The 17143-nt window shown below is 49.6% G+C and overlaps 2 protein-coding genes across 4 annotated transcripts in view; one reads left to right on the top strand and one right to left on the bottom strand.

Annotated features, from left to right (window-relative positions):
- The window catches only part of SSR3 (signal sequence receptor, gamma (translocon-associated protein gamma)), a 21693-nt gene extending 21646 nt beyond the window's left edge, over positions 1 to 47 (top strand). The window contains exon 6 of the mRNA XM_009884483.1: positions 1 to 47. This exon is cut by the window's left edge and continues 7 nt beyond it. Coding sequence (XP_009882785.1) covers positions 1 to 47 — 47 coding nt within the window.
- A 3967-nt stretch (positions 48 to 4014) lies between these two features.
- The window catches only part of KCNAB1 (potassium voltage-gated channel, shaker-related subfamily, beta member 1), a 79633-nt gene continuing 66504 nt past the window's right edge, over positions 4015 to 17143 (bottom strand). For all 3 annotated transcript variants that reach the window (XM_009884399.1, XM_009884400.1, XM_009884401.1), the window contains exons 8-14: positions 15153 to 15239; positions 9853 to 9938; positions 8342 to 8462; positions 7749 to 7843; positions 6325 to 6445; positions 5195 to 5283; positions 4015 to 4524 (exon numbers count right to left, since the gene is read on the bottom strand). In XM_009884399.1, the coding sequence (XP_009882701.1) occupies positions 4435 to 4524; positions 5195 to 5283; positions 6325 to 6445; positions 7749 to 7843; positions 8342 to 8462; positions 9853 to 9938; positions 15153 to 15239 (689 nt within the window). In that variant the 3' untranslated portion in view covers positions 4015 to 4434. The remainder of the gene's footprint in view (positions 4525 to 5194; positions 5284 to 6324; positions 6446 to 7748; positions 7844 to 8341; positions 8463 to 9852; positions 9939 to 15152; positions 15240 to 17143) is intronic.

Here is a 17143-nt window from a genome sequence, read left to right as displayed (position 1 = left end):
GTGCTTCATCGGGACTGATTGCTCTGCTGTCTACAGGATCCAAGTAGACAAAAAAATGCACACCAGTTTATTTCTGTGAGAGGGTTCAACTGCCATATAAAAGTTTAAGGGAGGAATAAGAATACTTTTTTTTATAGCATGACTGCTTGAGGGTATGGGGGGTGGGAGGGTTCGAATCCAAAATGAATGAATTATATTTACTTTTGCTATCTTTACATGGTATTATTCAATAACTGAATTAATTTTTTTACTTAGCAATGAAAGTGACTGCTACAAGAGCCAAACTTGCTGATCGTAAAAAGTGACAATCCACCATTTATCATTGTAATTTGAAAAGTTTTAATAAAAAGGAGGCTTTTTTTGTCAGTTAATTGTATTTCCATTCTTAATTTTCAAAAAATTGATATTTTCATGGGCAAGCAGGGTGTCTAGGTCTGTGAAATCTCTCTGCTTCCAGAAGAGAGGAGTATTCTGCAAGTCAGCATCTGTATTGTTTTCGTTGGAAATACTCCTCACTTTGCAGTAACTTGGAGTCAGGGCAAAACCTAAATCTCCTAGAAAAATGCTTTTGAAGTGGTTTGAATTTACTGGTCTGGTGGTTGTTATTTTTTTTTTCAGTCATCTCTAAAGTCATAAATTAAAAAAAAACCCACCTGCTAGTTTTCCTGGCACAGCTTGACAAAAATGCTTTAGCTGGCTTTTTATAATGGGTTTATCAGACAATCCTTTTCCTTTTTTTCATGCTATCAGTAAAGCAGCTGGTACAGTAAATGCTAAACTCTACTACTGCTAATGGAATTACATTGTAGAAGTTACAGATACTGCCGTTACAGACTTGGAATCCTAAACAGGGAAGAAAGAGAAAGCTTATAGTCAGATTTAATGTAACAATTACTTTGCTAATCTTTACTTCAATAAGATTTGTATTTATGTAAAATATAGTAAAATGAAGATTGTGAAGTGCAGGAGACAGTGTGTCTGGCGTGCCTTAGAGCGTGTTGTTTGTAACGTCTCTATTTCTGACTGATGCAGCCGGGGCAGTCTCACAAAACTGTTACCTAATTGCCCTGTGCCTGCTGACTACTACAGGACCTCTCTGCAGCATCGTTTGGCGTTGGGGTCGGATGCGGGTCCTCAATCTCAACTCTCCACTGCGTGATTTACTTTTATTTTGCTTCCCAGTAAAGGCAATACCGTTCATGTGCTTACATCGTGAAAATTCCACTGGGTTTGGTGCACTTTAGAACTGCCATTGAAATTACTTTTCTTTAACACTCTTCAAATTAACTTGATTGTTTTCCCTCAAAATAAGTGGATTTTTCTTTACTGCTTCTGCCTGCTTATTCACTACTGAAAGGAGACTTTCCATATTGCTGGTGCCTGCCTTGCGAAATTTTACTTTCCTTGGCCTGTCACTTATTATAAAGGATATAATTTGCATGTATTTTAGTCTAAGTATTTAGCACACATTAAACAAATTTCTAACAAACTTCTATAAATGGTCAGAATCAACCATGAGGCCAAGTTGGCCGCTCTGTAGGCAACGGGACTCGAACATTGCTATTTTGCTGGTGATTTGCTCAGCTCCTACCAAAAATACACTGCTCTGAAATTCGGGCACATGAACAGACAGCGCTAATAAACCCATTTTCCTTGTCAGCAGTGGTAGGGGTAAGACTGCCCCGTCGGGTGTTTTAGAAGGTGGCAGGCGTATTTTCCAGGAAATCTGCCGTCTAGAGAGAAGTGATTTGAAGCAGCGCTTTCTTCTGCTATTACTGTCGGTTTGCCGAGTCTTTTCTTAACAGCTTTTCGTCTTACCTTAGTTTTCTGGTAGTGACGGTTGCTGAGGCCTGGCGCATAGCGCGTGGCGGAGTTTTTCTGAGGAGAGAACGTCGCAGCATTGACAACCTGAACCAAAAGCGGGTGGGTGGGTTGTTTTCTGCAGAAAGCCTAGTCTTTCCTGGGCGTTTCTTCACAGCAACACACTGGGGGGTTGGTTGTTTTTTATTCTCATTTTTGTTTCCTTTTCAGGTTGGTTGTTTTTCCCTGTCAATCCCTGCTACAAGCTGCTCCCAATTTCTTCAGCGTAATGCTGAAGTGTAAAGCTGGGCTGCTGCTCGCCACCAAGGCCAGGTTGGACGGGGCTTGGAGCAACCTGGGCTGGGGGGAGGTGGCCCTGCCCAGGGCAGGGGGTGGCACTGGGGGGGCTTTAAGGTCCCTTCCAACCCAAACCATTCTGTGATTCTATGATCCCATTGCCCTCAGAGCATTGGGCAAGCTGACTTTGAAGACTTTAAGTAAGGGACAGTGCCAGCTCATTTTCAATTATTAAAAATAAATAAATAAATTTGGGAGTTAATATATTACGTTATAGTAGGTTGTTGGATTCCCATGTATCTGAGAAGGGAAGGCAAAACATTAAATTGTACCTCCAGAGGTCATTAAAGGAACTAATCTGCTACTGGGAAAAGAATTATACTGTTAAAATAATAAAGCTCTTAACTGTGTGATGGTCAAAGCCTCTGTGCTGCAGATTTTAAAATACCTAAATAGTTAATTTTCACAGCTAATACTGCAAAGTTGGGGGCCGTGGCCCAGGGCAGCGAGAGCAATACTGGGGAGGTGAGAAGCGCTTGGGCAACGGTCTCCACCTCGGCTCACTGGGACTGACCACGGTGGTTTCGGAGAGGCTGGTGGCTGAACTGCAGTGGGGTTTCAGTGAACTGTCCAGAGGACGTTCACGTTGCGTTTATTTCAGGCCAAAATGTTGTCTACGACTGCTGTCTGCCTTAGGAGACCAACTCCTGGGAGTACCTTCTCCGAGAAGCGCAGCCCCCACAGCCCTTCGCTCCCCGGCTGCACCCGCTCCTCCGCCCGCGGTCACGGTCCCTTGTCCCACCTGGGTACTGCTGAAGATTAGCGTTTCCCTCTGGAACCATACGCATCCATTTTCAACGTAAACCATCGCCGTCTCAAAATCAGTCTGGCGCTTAGTAACGGGTCTAAGTATAAAATGAGATGCACAAAATGCTTTTATTGTGTCCAAGCAGAAGTCAAAGTCAGACTGCATTTCTGGATACACAGCGGCTAAGTTCATTTACACACACCAGAGCTCGTTGGATTAAATACAGGAGAAGACAACCCAAGTGCCGGGACCTGGCCCCGCGGCCCGCGGGAGTGCGCGCGCTCTGCAGGTGCCCCCCAGCTCAGGGGACTAGAGCACGGGGGTCCTACAAAGGCTGCGCGCAGCTGCACCCCCAGGGAGCCTGTGCCCAAAGTACGCGAGTCGATACGAGTGAGAAATACTTACTGAAGTCATAGGTGCGTTTTACAAAGCAAATTTCATGGTAAAATATGATGTGGTTCTTAAGATGGGCAAATTAATGTATAAGTGCTCACTAACGATTCCTGTCGAGGGATTGAACGCTCACCAAAAAAACCACCCCTACCTGTTTAAGACATGGCTTAAAAATACTATGCGTTTACTTATGCCCGATTCCGGAACAAGTTACAGCAAATGTAGCCCTCCACCAAAGTATGTACCTGATTTTCTTCTGGTATTTTTCAGCAGCTATATATTCTATATATTTATAAGTATCTATATCCTTAAAAGCTCATAAATATTGAAATTTGCAATAGCTATGTCTACAAGCAGGCAGAAGTAGAGGCAGGTTTCTATAGGTGCAAACCCCAGTATTTTATCATGGCTTTCTTGGTTTGAGGTTGATGTAGAATTAGAATTTTGCAAAGAGCCGTTGTTCTTATTCAGCTGACATGCGTGTGGGTTTCCTAACCGTGCTCTTCGGGCTTGTACTCAGAAATACTTCCCAGGAGCACTCCCCAGCGGAAATAATGGTATAGTTAGGAGCGGAGCTATCTAATTTCTAACTAATTCTCTGTCTTACATTCTTTATTCAACTACAAACGAAATCTAAAGCATATATTCAGCGTAAAAAAGAAGACGGAAAATTGGAGCTTGCCCCTTCTCTCTGTTAACCTGAAGAAACTTTATAGTTGAGATTTCCCAAATGTGGTTTTATTAAAACCTTAAGTTGTATCTGGCTTTTCTTCATTGAAAAAATAGATCTGTACATCCTTCTTTAATTACCAAGTACCTGAAGGTTATAAATTATTTTTTGCTTTACACGCGTTTTTCACAGCACAAGCATGAGGTGCTAAGAGTAAAGTAAAAATCAATGGATTCAGTCGAAGGTAAGAAAATACAAGATTATTCTTGGTTAGAAGAGAGATCAACTGTGCTTTTAAATTTCACTGCAGATTAGTAGCGACAGCACACATCTCGAAGGATCCCGTGACAGTAGACACCGAGCAGCAAGCTGCTGAATGATTCTCATGACCGGATATTAACTCGGGGCTGTACTTCTGTACAGAGCACTTTTTAAACCATGCAGTCCAGGTAATTCATGCATTGCATTATGATCTGTAGTCCTTCTTGCTGTAGGGCTTATTTCCCAGAATATTATCTATTTCGTTTACAATATGGGATGTCATCTTTGGAAGGACCTAGGGGTGGAAGAAAACCCGTGTTTAATCAAGCTTCCGTGAAAGGTTTTTCCAAATTTAAAACTAGATTTTATCAAATAATGTTTCCTCTGTCGTTTTTTCCAAGACAGATATTTAAACATCTGTCTAAGACCTTTCTCCCTTAAAGGAAGAACGACTGTGGCATCTTTACTCGGTGAGAGAATCACAGAAGTGCTCCTCAGCTTTTTGTGCGCGGTGGGAAGCAAGCTGGCGGCAAGAACATGGGAGCAAGCTCTTGTTGTGAAAAGCAGCAGAGAATAATAAAGGTGGGTGCAGGTGACGTGTGCCCTGCGGGAGACTTGGCGCAGAATATATCACAACGTGGCCTGCAATCAGGTCGCTTGCTTTTTCAAGTGAGCTTTTAGAGAAATAGTAGAACTATACATTAAACCCGCTGATGCCACCCTCTTGTTGCTGGGTATGGCTATAGCTACCACAAATGGTGGGAAGTCATGATGAGGCACCACAGGTTTGCCTAATTAACGTGCAGAACTACAACTGGAAGATGCCTGAAACACAATATGAAGTATTAAAACTATATTAAGAGGAGGAGGGCACTAGTCAAGGTGTGCTGGTGTCACCCCCAAAGGGAGCCAGGCAGCAGCCAACCCCCCACTTCTGCTGAGGTGCCACCACCACTTGCACTTGCCTGTATGGCTCCGAGGTTCTCTATCAGCTGCTCTGGGTTGGAAGATCCTAGAAGGACAGAGCTCACTCCCTCGTTTCTCAGGCACCATGCTGAGAACAAAGTCACAAGGTGGTCAGGAACATTGGCTTCGTGACACGGCATTACTCCAGACCCTAAAGTTTGTCAGAGCTTCTATCTCTACTTGCAAAATAATGACGACATTATTTGTCAACCTTCACTTTGCTCCTCCAGCACTACCAGGAAGAAGGTGCACAAACCATAGAGCCCCTCTTCCAGCGTCCTGCCTGAGCCCGCTCCCCAGCCCAGCGGTGGTCTTCACTGCAGGCTCGGGTTTTTCCCCATCACGAATTGCAGGGATTCATCTCTGGGCTATCTGAACCAGGGATGGTTTTTCTAACAGACGTGTGTGCCAAGTCTCAGCCTTGGCTCAGCAGCAGCACAAAGAAAATTATTGAAAAAAAAAACCCACAAACCCTCTCTGTTTCAGCCCAATGTGCTGAACAACTGATGGCTTCCGCCCGGGGAGAGACCGTTCAGAGAAACGGGCAGGTGAGGGTTGGACCTCCATGGATGGTGCAAGATACACGCGCCCTCCTGTCAATCAAAGCCTGATGATGATGCTGGACACAATCTTATTTTAAGTAATTTTTAGCTTTACTGCTTAAAAAAATGAATGTTACTTTGTGTGAGGTTAACAGACCAGGGGTTACCTGAAAAGTAATATGTGGCATTTTAAGCCCATGGAGATGCTGGGAGGGCTGGAGCCCCTCTGCTGGGAGGACAGGCTGGGAGAGGTGGGGGGGTTCAGCCTGGAGAAGAGAAGGCTCCGGGGAGACCTCAGAGCCCCTTCCAGTGCCTAAAGGGGCTCCAGGAGAGCTGGGGAGGGACTCTGGGTCAGGGAGGGGAGCCGTGGGACCAGGGGGAACGGTTTGACACTCAAAGAGGGGAGATTGAGATGAGACATTGGGAAGAAATTCTTGGCTGTGTGGGTGGTGAGCCCCTGGGGCAGGTTGCCCCGAGAAGCTGTGGCTGCCCCATCCCTGGAGGTGTTCAAGGCCAGGTTGGACGGGGCTTGGAGCAACCTGGGCTGGGGGGAGGTGTCCCGTCCCGTCCCGCGCCCCATCACCTACCGACGGCCAGCTGCGGCAGCGTGCACCCCAGCCGCTCGGCGATGGGCGACAGGTCTTTCAGCTTCACCTGCTGCTTTCTGCCTTCCTCACTGATGATTTTCTCTTTCAGCCACTGGTAGCACTGCAGGGGAATTACATTGCAATCGACTGTTAGCTTTAACCTCCCGAAATGCAACGTTTAAGGCAATTATAAACAGCTCTTAAAAAGTCATAGCCAAGCCAGGAGGCAACGGAGGCTGAATAACACAATGCTTTGCTACCCAAAGCAATTACGGCAGGACCAGGATGTCTCCTGCGAGAGCCTACGTCTCTGTCTCTCTGGCTTTACACAACTGATGGACTCGGTCTGGAACATGGAACCTCCTGAGTTTTATTTTTGGACCAGTGTATCCCATCGCAGGATGGAAGAAAATGAAATATTAGTCAACTTGAGAAGATTTTGACACACAGACCCCCCCCCAAAAAAAAAAATTGAGAGAACATCTGATCTTGTTCAAGTTTTACTATTACCATTCAAGATTAGAAAATTAATTAAATGAAGCTGAGATTTCAGTTTTCCCAGCTCCAGACTTGAAACGTGACTCTGCTTCGCTCATCAATTTAATTTGGACCCCTCTCTGCAATGCTACCCACTTAGCTACCCTTTACCAAATATCAATAATGTATTTTATTTGGGGGAGGGGGGGGAATATCCCAAATGCAATGAAACACCGAATTTTAAAATGCTGCCCTTTGTAAGCACGTCAGCATAGGCTGCACCTTTCCTTTAAAAAGCCGCAAGCCGAGCAAAAACCCGCAAGGGGACTAAGATCAGTCTGCTGGCACCCGTCGGGCAGCATTGGCTTTTGCCCAGCAGCTCATGCAGAGCCTCAGATATCATTTCGGTTGGGTTTTTCTCCAAATCTGTGGTATTTTTAACGCTCTGCTGTTTTTCACACCGTTAAACAACATGCCTGCCACAGGCACGGTATGGGAGGGGACACCCAATTAGAATAAAATCGGGATAATTGTGGGAGAAGCTGCGTGTGGTGAAGAGGTTTTGAAGTCACAGCAGCTGTATCGATTGGCCGGGAGCATGGAATGCAACAGAAGCCCCGGGCTGGCGCCTTCCCGTTGATGCTGTGCGGGCGATGGAAGGGTGGTGAGAGCATCCCTGCGCAGAGCCTGGCTCCGGTCACCCCCTGCCCCACCGCCGGCTCGCAGCCATCACCCCGTGCAGCGCGGAACCCCAAGCATCTTCGTAACCCAGATTCTCCCGTCCTTCGGAGCGTGGTTGCCAGAGAAACCGAGCTGATGTACCGATGCAGCAGCGCTCGGGCCAGCCTTCTCATGAGGGACCCGGTTCTCCTTTGTTATTTTCCTGCCCTCACAAAAGCAGCACACCTACTTTCCTCAAACAGGCAACAACAACAACAACAAAATACCTTTAGTGCAGCCCTTGAGCTTTCAGGGACCCCGTTGCCGTATTTCCCTGAGATGATCCCACAGGCGAGTGGAGACCACGTCATTGCTCCCACCCCTGCAGAGAAAGCAGAGAAGGAGATTTCAGGGGACTGGGAGAAATCAGAGTTGTATCAAAACTCTGACTTTCAGTTAAAAAAAAATAAAAGCAAAACAATTGGTGCTTGTTTCTGTTGCTGTTGGCAGTGATGTTCACTTAACGATGGATCAGCAGCATCTTGCTGGAAGGCACCAAGTAGCTTATTCATCCAAAATCTTATTGCGAGAACCTCCAGCCCCGTCCTGTGCCTGAACTCCTGCTTCTCAGCCCAGGCGCCTCCTCTGCCCATGCTGCCGCCAGTCTCAAAGAGTAAGAAGCAGCCGTGGCAATTAGCACCTTTTTCTATCAGAGGCATGGCAAGCCAGGTTTTCCTTTAGGTCATTAGATAGACACTTGTCTGTCCCCTTCAGATCCCGGGAAGGAGAGCGCTGTTCCCACCTAGAGCCCCAGGGCAGCCTGCTCTGTGTTTCCCTCCGCAAATGAAATAGCCAAAAGGCACAGCAGTCTCAGTCTTACCTATTTTATGATATAATTCCGGCAGCTGAACCTCCACTTTCTCTCTTTGGAAAAGATGGTACTCAGCTTGTTCACACACAGGTGGTATCATGTTAAACTGCCGGGCCACGGAGTAGGCTTCCTGCAGGGAAGAAATTAGTAGATGAAATACTTCATGAAGTAGAACATAACCTACCAGCCAGCACTCCTTGAGTGTGTGGGAGCCCACAAACTCAAGTTTCGCTATCCCTTAGCAAGGCCACGCACATCCCCGTGAACGCCACCACGCCGGGGCAGAAACACAGCCCCATCCCTGGCTGTGCCCGCCGCAGCAGGGCACATGCCCACCTTCTGCCTCCTCCTGCCCAAAGCTGCTTCAGCGCCAGTGCAGCAACAACCCAAAGAACCTCTCCTCTACCCCACTTTGGGGAGACCCCCCTGCAGTGCTGCCTCCAGCTCGGGGGGTCCCACCAGCAGAAGGACACGGAGCTGTTGGAGCGGGGCCAGAGGAGGGCACGGAGATGCTGGGAGGGCTGGAGCCCCTCTGCTGGGAGGACAGGCTGGGAGAGTTGGGGGGGTTCAGCCTGGAGAAGAGAAGGCCAAAAAGGGGAGACCTCAGAGCCCCTTCCAGTGCCTAAAGGGGCTCCAGGAGAGCTGGGGAGGGACTCTGGGTCAGGGAGGGGAGCTGTGGGATGAGGGGGAATGGTTTGACACTGACAGAGGGGAGATTGAGATGAGATATTGGGAAGAAATTCTTGGCTGGGCGGGTGGTGATCCCCTGGGTCAGGTTGCCCCGAGAAGCTGTGGCTGCCCCATCCCTGGAGGTGTTCAAGGCCAGGTTGGACGGGGCTTGGAGCAACCTGGGCTGGGGGGAGGTGGCCCTGCCCAGGGCAGGGAGGTGGGACTAGATGCTCTTCAAGGTCCCTTCCAACCTAAACCACTCTATGATGCTATGATTCTGTAATTCCCCGCTGGGATGGTTGGTGCCGAGCTTGTTTGCCGTGTTTTGACCCTGCCACAAGAAGCAGGCATCAGCAGCAGGATGCTTCTGGCATCTCTTAGAATCACAGAATGGTTTGGGTTGGAAGGGACCTTAAAGCCCATCTTCTCCCCTGCACAGGGATCATTCCCACTGCAGCAGCAGCTCTGATGGTCCTGCGGGTCACGGAGCTGCTGCCAGGAGCCACGTCTCAGACAGGGCATCGGTGGCTGCAGGCATGGACGTCCAACAGGAGCTTTGCCAGAAGTCTTAAAGTCAGCCAAATAAAGCCAAAATGAAACAACGCCCAATTAAACGAGCCAAGACACCCAAACCCCCTACGTCAGCCCATCTTCTCCTACTTAACATTGGGCTCATCCCAGAACAGGGTTTAAAATTATTACAGGTGAAAATATGCTGGCTGGAGTAAAAGGCAAACACCCCCAGCCCAGCCCCACGCTTGCGGTCCGGCTCGCAGCCCGGCTTCCAGCAGACCCTGCAGCCTGGAAGGAGAATTACCGAGTGTCAACGCTTTCCTAAAAATCCACTTTACCATGATCTCCATAGCGCTCCAGCGCGACGTTCCCCAGTACATCGCCATGCCTTGATTTATTACATGTGTCATCGCCCGGACAATTTCTAAAGGAGGGGATAAGAAAAGCGTGAGAACCGCACAGAGGCCAATTTTTCAGCACCAAATCCTCCCGAAGACACTTATAAATGCCAAGTACACCGCCAAGCCTGAGCGGCTTTGCGTTAAACACTACTTCTGCTGTGTTCTCTTGGGGAACGTTCTCTCTGTGTTCTCAAGCGTGGATGAAAAAGCATTGACAGTGCGAATGTAAAGACTTCTAACCTGCCGTTGTTTAAAACCTGCTTTCACCAACTGGCTATTGCCTACCACCACCTTATAATATTCCTTTTAATATTTAACACAAGAGGGCAGCACAGCCGAAAAATAAACTAAAAGATAAATTAAATTTATTTTAAAATTTGTTTACTCAAAGGGTATATCTGCTCCTGCTTCTTCATACCAGGAATATTAGGATGCTGGGGATAAAGCTGCAAAAGCGGATGGTTGAAGCTGGCTCCGCCGAGGGCCCCGCCACCCGCGGGAGGAGCAGGCAGCTCCTCTGCAAAACCCCTTGTAGCTCCTCGGCACGGCAGTCCCACGGTCCTCCTTTTCCTTGGGGAAGATGGAAGCCTGCGAGGCTACGTGTGCTAGGACAGGATCTTTGAATTCCATCCATCACCCGCCTGCCGAGCAGCCCTGCCTTGTTGTAGCAGGGGAAAAAAACCCATCATAAACTTCAGTTTGCAAGAAAAGCAGAAAAAAAAAAATTATCCCTCATGGCCGCCCAAGAGGTTACAGAACCTGGTAGGACGCCTCACTGGTGCTATAAAGAAAATAGCCCTGCTTACTGTTTGTAATTCATTTTTAAGCCTGATTTCTCCCTGGGAGCAGCCTGCTGTGGACACAGCACGGAGGGGATCCCGGGCAGCGCCTGTCGCATCACTGCGGCAGAGGAGCCGGGGACCGAGCGGGGTCCCCAGGATGGAGTGGGCTCCCCAGGGCCAAGCGGGGTCCCCAGGACAGGAGGTGCTGGAAACTGGTGGGGTCTGCAGGCCTGGAGTCACAGTCCCAACGAGCAATCATGAGAGGATAAACAACCGCCCTGGCTGCGGTAATAAATCAGAGGAACTGACAGTCTACATCCATCTGATGAGTTTCCGACCCATCAACCTACAGCAGAATGACCCCGGTTGGAGGCAGGGCTGCGTGGAGAAGCCCCATGTGTTTATGACATCCCTTGGCGTGTCCGCTGTCACTTGGACAGTGACTCCGGGCACCGCTGTCTCAAGATCAAGGGCCCTTTAGATCATAAGGATTCTCGTCCTATTTATGGGGGGGAAAAAAAAGAAAAAAAAAAGAGGATCTTGGCAGAGGGGAGATTACACTGCCAATCTTGATGTTATTGTGAGATTTCTGCAGGCAGCGACAGGCAGCTAAAGATGTTGAAGTCGCCGTTTATAACCTTGGAGGGCTGTACAAGAGACACCGTCCCTCATGTGCTGAGTTTCTGCCTTCCCACTGGAAAGGGAGATTTCCTCTCCAGGGAAACATTGGTGTGAGGACTTCTTTCCCCCCGATGAAGAGTTTGGGATTTTTTTAATTTCTTCTTCAGTTTGGCCAAAGCCATACTCTTCTCTATTCTTAAACATTTATTCTCAGGCACATACTACTCCAACAAAATGCCCGGTTATCGGGCAACTGCCCCGCTCCCTGCGGGCGTGCTGTGTGCGACAGGCAGCTCTGTGGCAATCCTTCCCTTCCTCCCTCCCTCCTCGGCAGCGCCGCCTTCTCACTGGGTCTACTTTTCTATTTTTGCTGCACTACCATTTAGGAATTTTGATAAGCGTTTCATCATACGCCTCTTACACTTTTCGGTCCGTGGTTGTTTTCATTTCTCCCACACCTCTACTCCTTTCAAGAAAAACTGAAGTCAACCCAGAAAAAAAAAATAAATATATATATATATATTCTCGTTTACCCAAGCCTGCTCCCATGGGAATGGTGATGGGATGGTTTGTAAAGAGCACGTGTGCCTGGAGCGCTCGGTCTGCCAGCTGGGTGGCACAAATGGCACCACTTAAGAAGGAAGAGATTATTTTTTTTTAAATCTAAATGAATGTTTTAAAACCCAGAAAGCAGCTTCCAGCAGCAGAATAATAATGTTGAAGTAGCTTAAAGTTCTCCAATAGGAACCATGTCACCTTCCCTCCCTGCTTGCCCGGGCTGCGGATCGGGGCTGGCCGCGCAGCGGGCGCCTGGTCCCCCGGCACAGTGACCACGGGGGGTCTCCCCAGGGGACCCGGGGCACCCTCCTTCCCCGCCGCCGGAGCTGCCCTGCTCGTCTGCTGGAAAAACTGCTCGGCGTGAATAAAAAGCATCTGCTAGCACAGTTGGGGGATCAGATCTCCAGCCGGACTAATGAGGCACGAAACGCACAGAAATTCAGGAGCGAAGCACAGCCCCTTCCCATCACCCGTCTCCCCAGGTCCCCATCGGGGGCGCGGGAGGGCAGAGCCGCCCGGGCGCCGGGGGCAGGAGCACCTCCATGGGTGGGTGACCCCAGCGAGGACAGCCCCTCGTCCTGCGTGCCCTGGCAGAGCCGGGAGCGGGTCAGGGGCGAGGAGGGACATGGGTGTCCTGGCCAGGGACCCACCAGACCTGCCTGCAGGCTCCTGCAAAGACCCTTCTGCGAGAAACTCATCTTCAGACTTTTCCTGAAGCTAATATCGCATTGCTTTTACGATGAAAATCTTTTTTTAATTTGCTCTGAGACTTCTAAGAAAGGTAAACACATTTCTGAGTTTTAGATTAAGCAAGCTTTGCCTGCCGCTTTGGGGACCAGAGTCACCTGCAATAAAGAAATCTGTATCAAATGCTCATCTTCTCCTGTGAGATCCCCTCTGCCCACACCGCTGAAGGCGGCCTGAGCTGGGCCCTGGCCAGCCCGGGGGTGGGGACGGGATTCTGCTCTGGCCAGGGTGGGCCAGGTGGGTACTTCCGAATGGCTGATCCATCACCTGCAGATGCCCACGGACACACAGAGCACAGCGGGCAGAGGACCCCGAGGGACAGCAGAGAAACCTCACCTACCTGCGTGTGAACGTTCTAAGTTTGTCCTCTGATTTCTTTGGTTGTACCACACTCTTTGCTCATGCACGGCCCCTCACAGAGGATCACAGAAGGGTTTGGGTTGGAAGGGACCTTTAAAGGCCATCTAGTCCACCCCATCCCTGGAGCAGGGACATCTTCAACTAGACCAGATTGCTCAGAACCCCGTCCAACCTGACCTGGATGGGGCATCTCCCACCTCTCTGGGCAACCTGGGCCAGTGTCTCACCCTTCTCATGCCACCCTCATGTTGGCACGAGTGGCACAAGCAGGGAACATTCAAGGTTACCTACAAATCTCTGCCACGGGGATGAAAGCTGCACCTTCCCAAGGTCACTGCCACGCAACGACAGCGACTGCGGAGCAGCTCATGGCATTGCTGCCCTTCCCGAAAGCACCTCCCAACTTTCCAGCCACACTTTTGGCCGCATCCCCTTCCACCCTCCTGAGTCCTCTGCAACCGCAACACGGGCAAGACACTGCCTGCACGGAGTGAGGGAGCAGCTATTTGCTCGCGGGCAAAGCACAGGCTCGTCAGGAGACGGAGCGGGGATGGAATGTCTCGTGGAGGTAGCTCAGCACTTATTGTGCATGCCAGATAGCGCAGAACCGACAGATGGTTCAACAGATGCTCTGGGATAGAAGTGGCTTAGTAGGTGAACCATAAAAAAAGCATGAAGTATATAGAAAGAATCACCACCACACCATTCATAACAAAACCGTCCCTTTTTTCACCCTGCTCAAAATCTCACCGAACACCACGGTTTATACCGTGCTGCCAAGCTGCCGCGCTGCTGGCAGTATCTGTAGCATCTTAAAAGCTGCAAACGCCCGAGATCAGCTGTGCGGCGTGGGAATGGGAAATATATTCTGCACTGCCTCGTTACATGTCAACTGACTGAGCAGAGAGGTCGTTTCTCCCTCCGAGGTACGACATGTCATGTTCCTTGACCTCATCAGCTACTCCAAAATCTGCCCTGGTCCTAACACCCCGGGGCCAGTTCCCTGAACCCACAGCTGCCGGCACCGGTCAGCCGGGGCAGCGGTACCGCCGCCCACCCACGGTTCGTGCCGGGTCACACAGCCCCGCGTTCGTTAAGAAAATAAGCGTCCTGCCAGCTGAAAGCCAAGGCAGGAGCTTCGGAGGGGCCTGTCAAGCTCCAGGTTGGTTTGATTTACATGTACTCATCCGTGACAGCTTCTGCAGCCTGCGAGTCTTTCTTCTTGCTATTTTTTGTTGAGCTGTGAAGCCAATCTTCTGCCACGGTGTGAACGGTTGTGTTAACTCCCGTGGGAAAAGAGAAGGGATGGGAGCCGGTGCCCATCAAATAGGGCATTGACCCCAAAAGGTATTGATGAAGCTGCTGGGATAACTGGGCTCTATGGCCATGTACCAAACGTGAATATATATAGTTATCAGCAATGAAATATAAAGTGCACAGAGAGTCACAGATCTTGCCGGTTCCCACATTCGTTCCCCCCGGCTGCATGCAACAAGGACCGTCCCCCCTGGGAGCGAGGGGCTCAGCGGTGGCACGAGGCTGAGCCATCACCGCTCTCCCTGCCCGGGGGGACCCCCTGCGCCCCAGGGGACCACGTCCTCGCCCGGCCCCTCGGCCGAACCCACCGCAGACACGGCTGGTGCTGCTCGGGGCGGGAAGCCCTAAAGTTTGCCAATTGTTTCTCGTTTCTGACCACGCACTGGATCGCACCCCTGGTTTTAGCACCGGGAGAAGCGTGTGCTATCCGGGCAGCGCAGGGGATGAAGACAAGGATGGGGATGGCAGCGTTGGCACGCTGTCCTCTCTAGAGCCGGCCGCACCGGGGGTGGGGACGTACAAGTTTCATTTGACACAGAGATCTGCCTTAAATGCAAACGCAATTTCACTTTATCTGAAGGAATTGAGAGAAGGAAATAAAGGAACAAACAACATTAAAGCCACCACTGGGACATAAAGGAAACTCCAATTCCCTTCCATGAGACTCAAATTCATTTCATTGCAGTGTAACTATATAGGGCTCCAGGATATCACAAATGAGGTATTTCATATTTAAGCTGCCCCACCTGAATACTCGAGAAAAAAAATGTTTTTCATTTCCTCCCATCATCAGTCTGAGCCTGTAAGCCAGGATCAGCCACGTTAAACCCTTCGTCTCAAGCTCCCACTGACCTTCCATGGGGGTGTTGTTGTCCGGGCGGTTGGCGAAGACGACGTCCACGTACTCCAGCTGCAGCCTCTGGAGAGAAGCCTTTAGCCCTGGAAACGGCAAAGCAGAGACAAGAACCTGCACGGTCAGAGCAAGGCAGGAGCGCGGCAGCACAGAGCTGACAGGTACAAACCGTAATTAGGAAAAATAGAGCTTGTTATATTTATATACATATCTGCTCTATATACACACAACTGTATAGCATGTGAGGAGGCCACTGCATAACGTTGTCCCACATCTATGCAGCCATGTTAAGAAAACACCAGTTTGGCCACATACAAAGTCCCCTCCCCCCTCCTCCTCCTCGCCCTTCCACAACAATTTGTTTGATCTTTTTTTTTAATTAGGCTGAGATTTGGATTGGAACAGACAGCAGTTTCCCAGCGTGTCCGTGGCCAGCCCGTCAGGAGGCAGCTGCCAGGGACCGGCTTCGGCGCTCCGCTTCTGTTCAGAGTTAATTCAATCAAAGTCATAGAATGACAGAATTGTTGAGGTTGGAAGGGACCTTTAAGAACATCAAGTCCAACCATGTCCAAGTCCACGTCGCATGGCAGAGCCTTTCTTTGCAAGCCCAGGGCTCCCGTCCCACCTAACGAAGCTCTGCCCTGGGGGAGACCTTCCAGAAACGCCAGCCCGGAGGGGAGGATGGTGCCACTCGGTCAGATATGTTGCAACGAGCAGATAAAGCACCGCAGAGGGCTCTGCCCTCTCTCCAGGGTAAAAGCAAGCTGTGCCCCCCACCGCATCGCGCAGGGCTGGAAGGGTTCTGCAGAGCAAGGAACCACACCGTTTGGCGGCTGCGGTCCAGGACTGCCCAGGCTTCAACAGCTTCTCCATGAGGATCTGAGGGGAAACGGCATCAAAAGCCTACATACAGAGATATATATATATATATATATGTGCGTGAGAGAGAGAAGAGGATTTCTAACACTTATTTTCTATGAATCTTCCCAGGAACAAAATGTTTTTATGAATGTTCATGAAGAAGGAGCCAAAATAGAGCAGTCTGAAAATGTTCACTGGATTTTGGGATGAAAAAAAAAATGGCCGTTTTTACCAAATCTATTTATAGAAAATAGCTAACATTGACCTTAACATTATTTGCTCTGTGTTCTGTGAAGTTATTTCAACTGCTGCCAGTATTTTTCTATCATTTCATGAAGTAGCTCCAGAAGAAATGGAAAATGGATGAGTTTGGACCGCCTGTGACATGGCTGCATCTCCCCCGAGCATCTCTGGGTCTAGTGCCACCAGCGGCCGGGACACCACCTGATGGGTTCAACAAATGAAAGTTCAAAAACATAGCTAAAAAACTTGCTCCAGCATCACCTTAACATGAAAGTCACATCTTAATGTAGCTGAATTCTGCAAATACTAAATAATTAAAACTTTCCAGGATGCACAAGCTGGTTACTATAAGGCAAAACTGGCTGCGCTCCGGTGATGCTCCTTATCTCTGCAAAATAGTTCCTTTGAGATGGACGATGACCGAGTCTGCTCCCCAGGGAGGAGGAGGCTGTCCTGCTCACCCAGTTCATCCCACCTCACCTGCTTGGGACAGTATTAGCCAAGTTGTGGTGTGAGTGGCAGCAGCATCCCAGGCAAGGGGTGGATAATATAAATACAGTAATAATATTTTCCATTATATTCTACGTTTTAATGTACACAGAACAAATCCTGGTTGTTGAAAGTTGTGGTGAATGGGTCATTGCAGATTGTGGCGATAAAATGTGCAAAGGGCCAAATCCCAGAGTCCCAGACTGGTGGGGGCTGGAAGGGCCCTCTGGAGCTCCCCCAGTGCCACCCCTGCCAGAGCAGGGGCACCTCCAGCAGTGGCACAGGACGGTGTCCAGGCGGGTTTGGGATGGCTCCAGAGGGGGAGACTCCCCCACCTCTCTGGGCAGCCTGTGCCACTGCTCTGCCACCCTCACAGCAGAGAAGGCCCTCCTCATGT

The sequence above is a fragment of the Charadrius vociferus genome, unplaced genomic scaffold (genome assembly GCF_000708025.1).
Source record: "Charadrius vociferus isolate BGI_N301 unplaced genomic scaffold, ASM70802v2 scaffold104, whole genome shotgun sequence".
NCBI classification, from domain to species: Eukaryota; Metazoa; Chordata; class Aves; order Charadriiformes; family Charadriidae; genus Charadrius; species Charadrius vociferus.
This window is presented reverse-complemented; position numbering and strand designations above follow the sequence as displayed.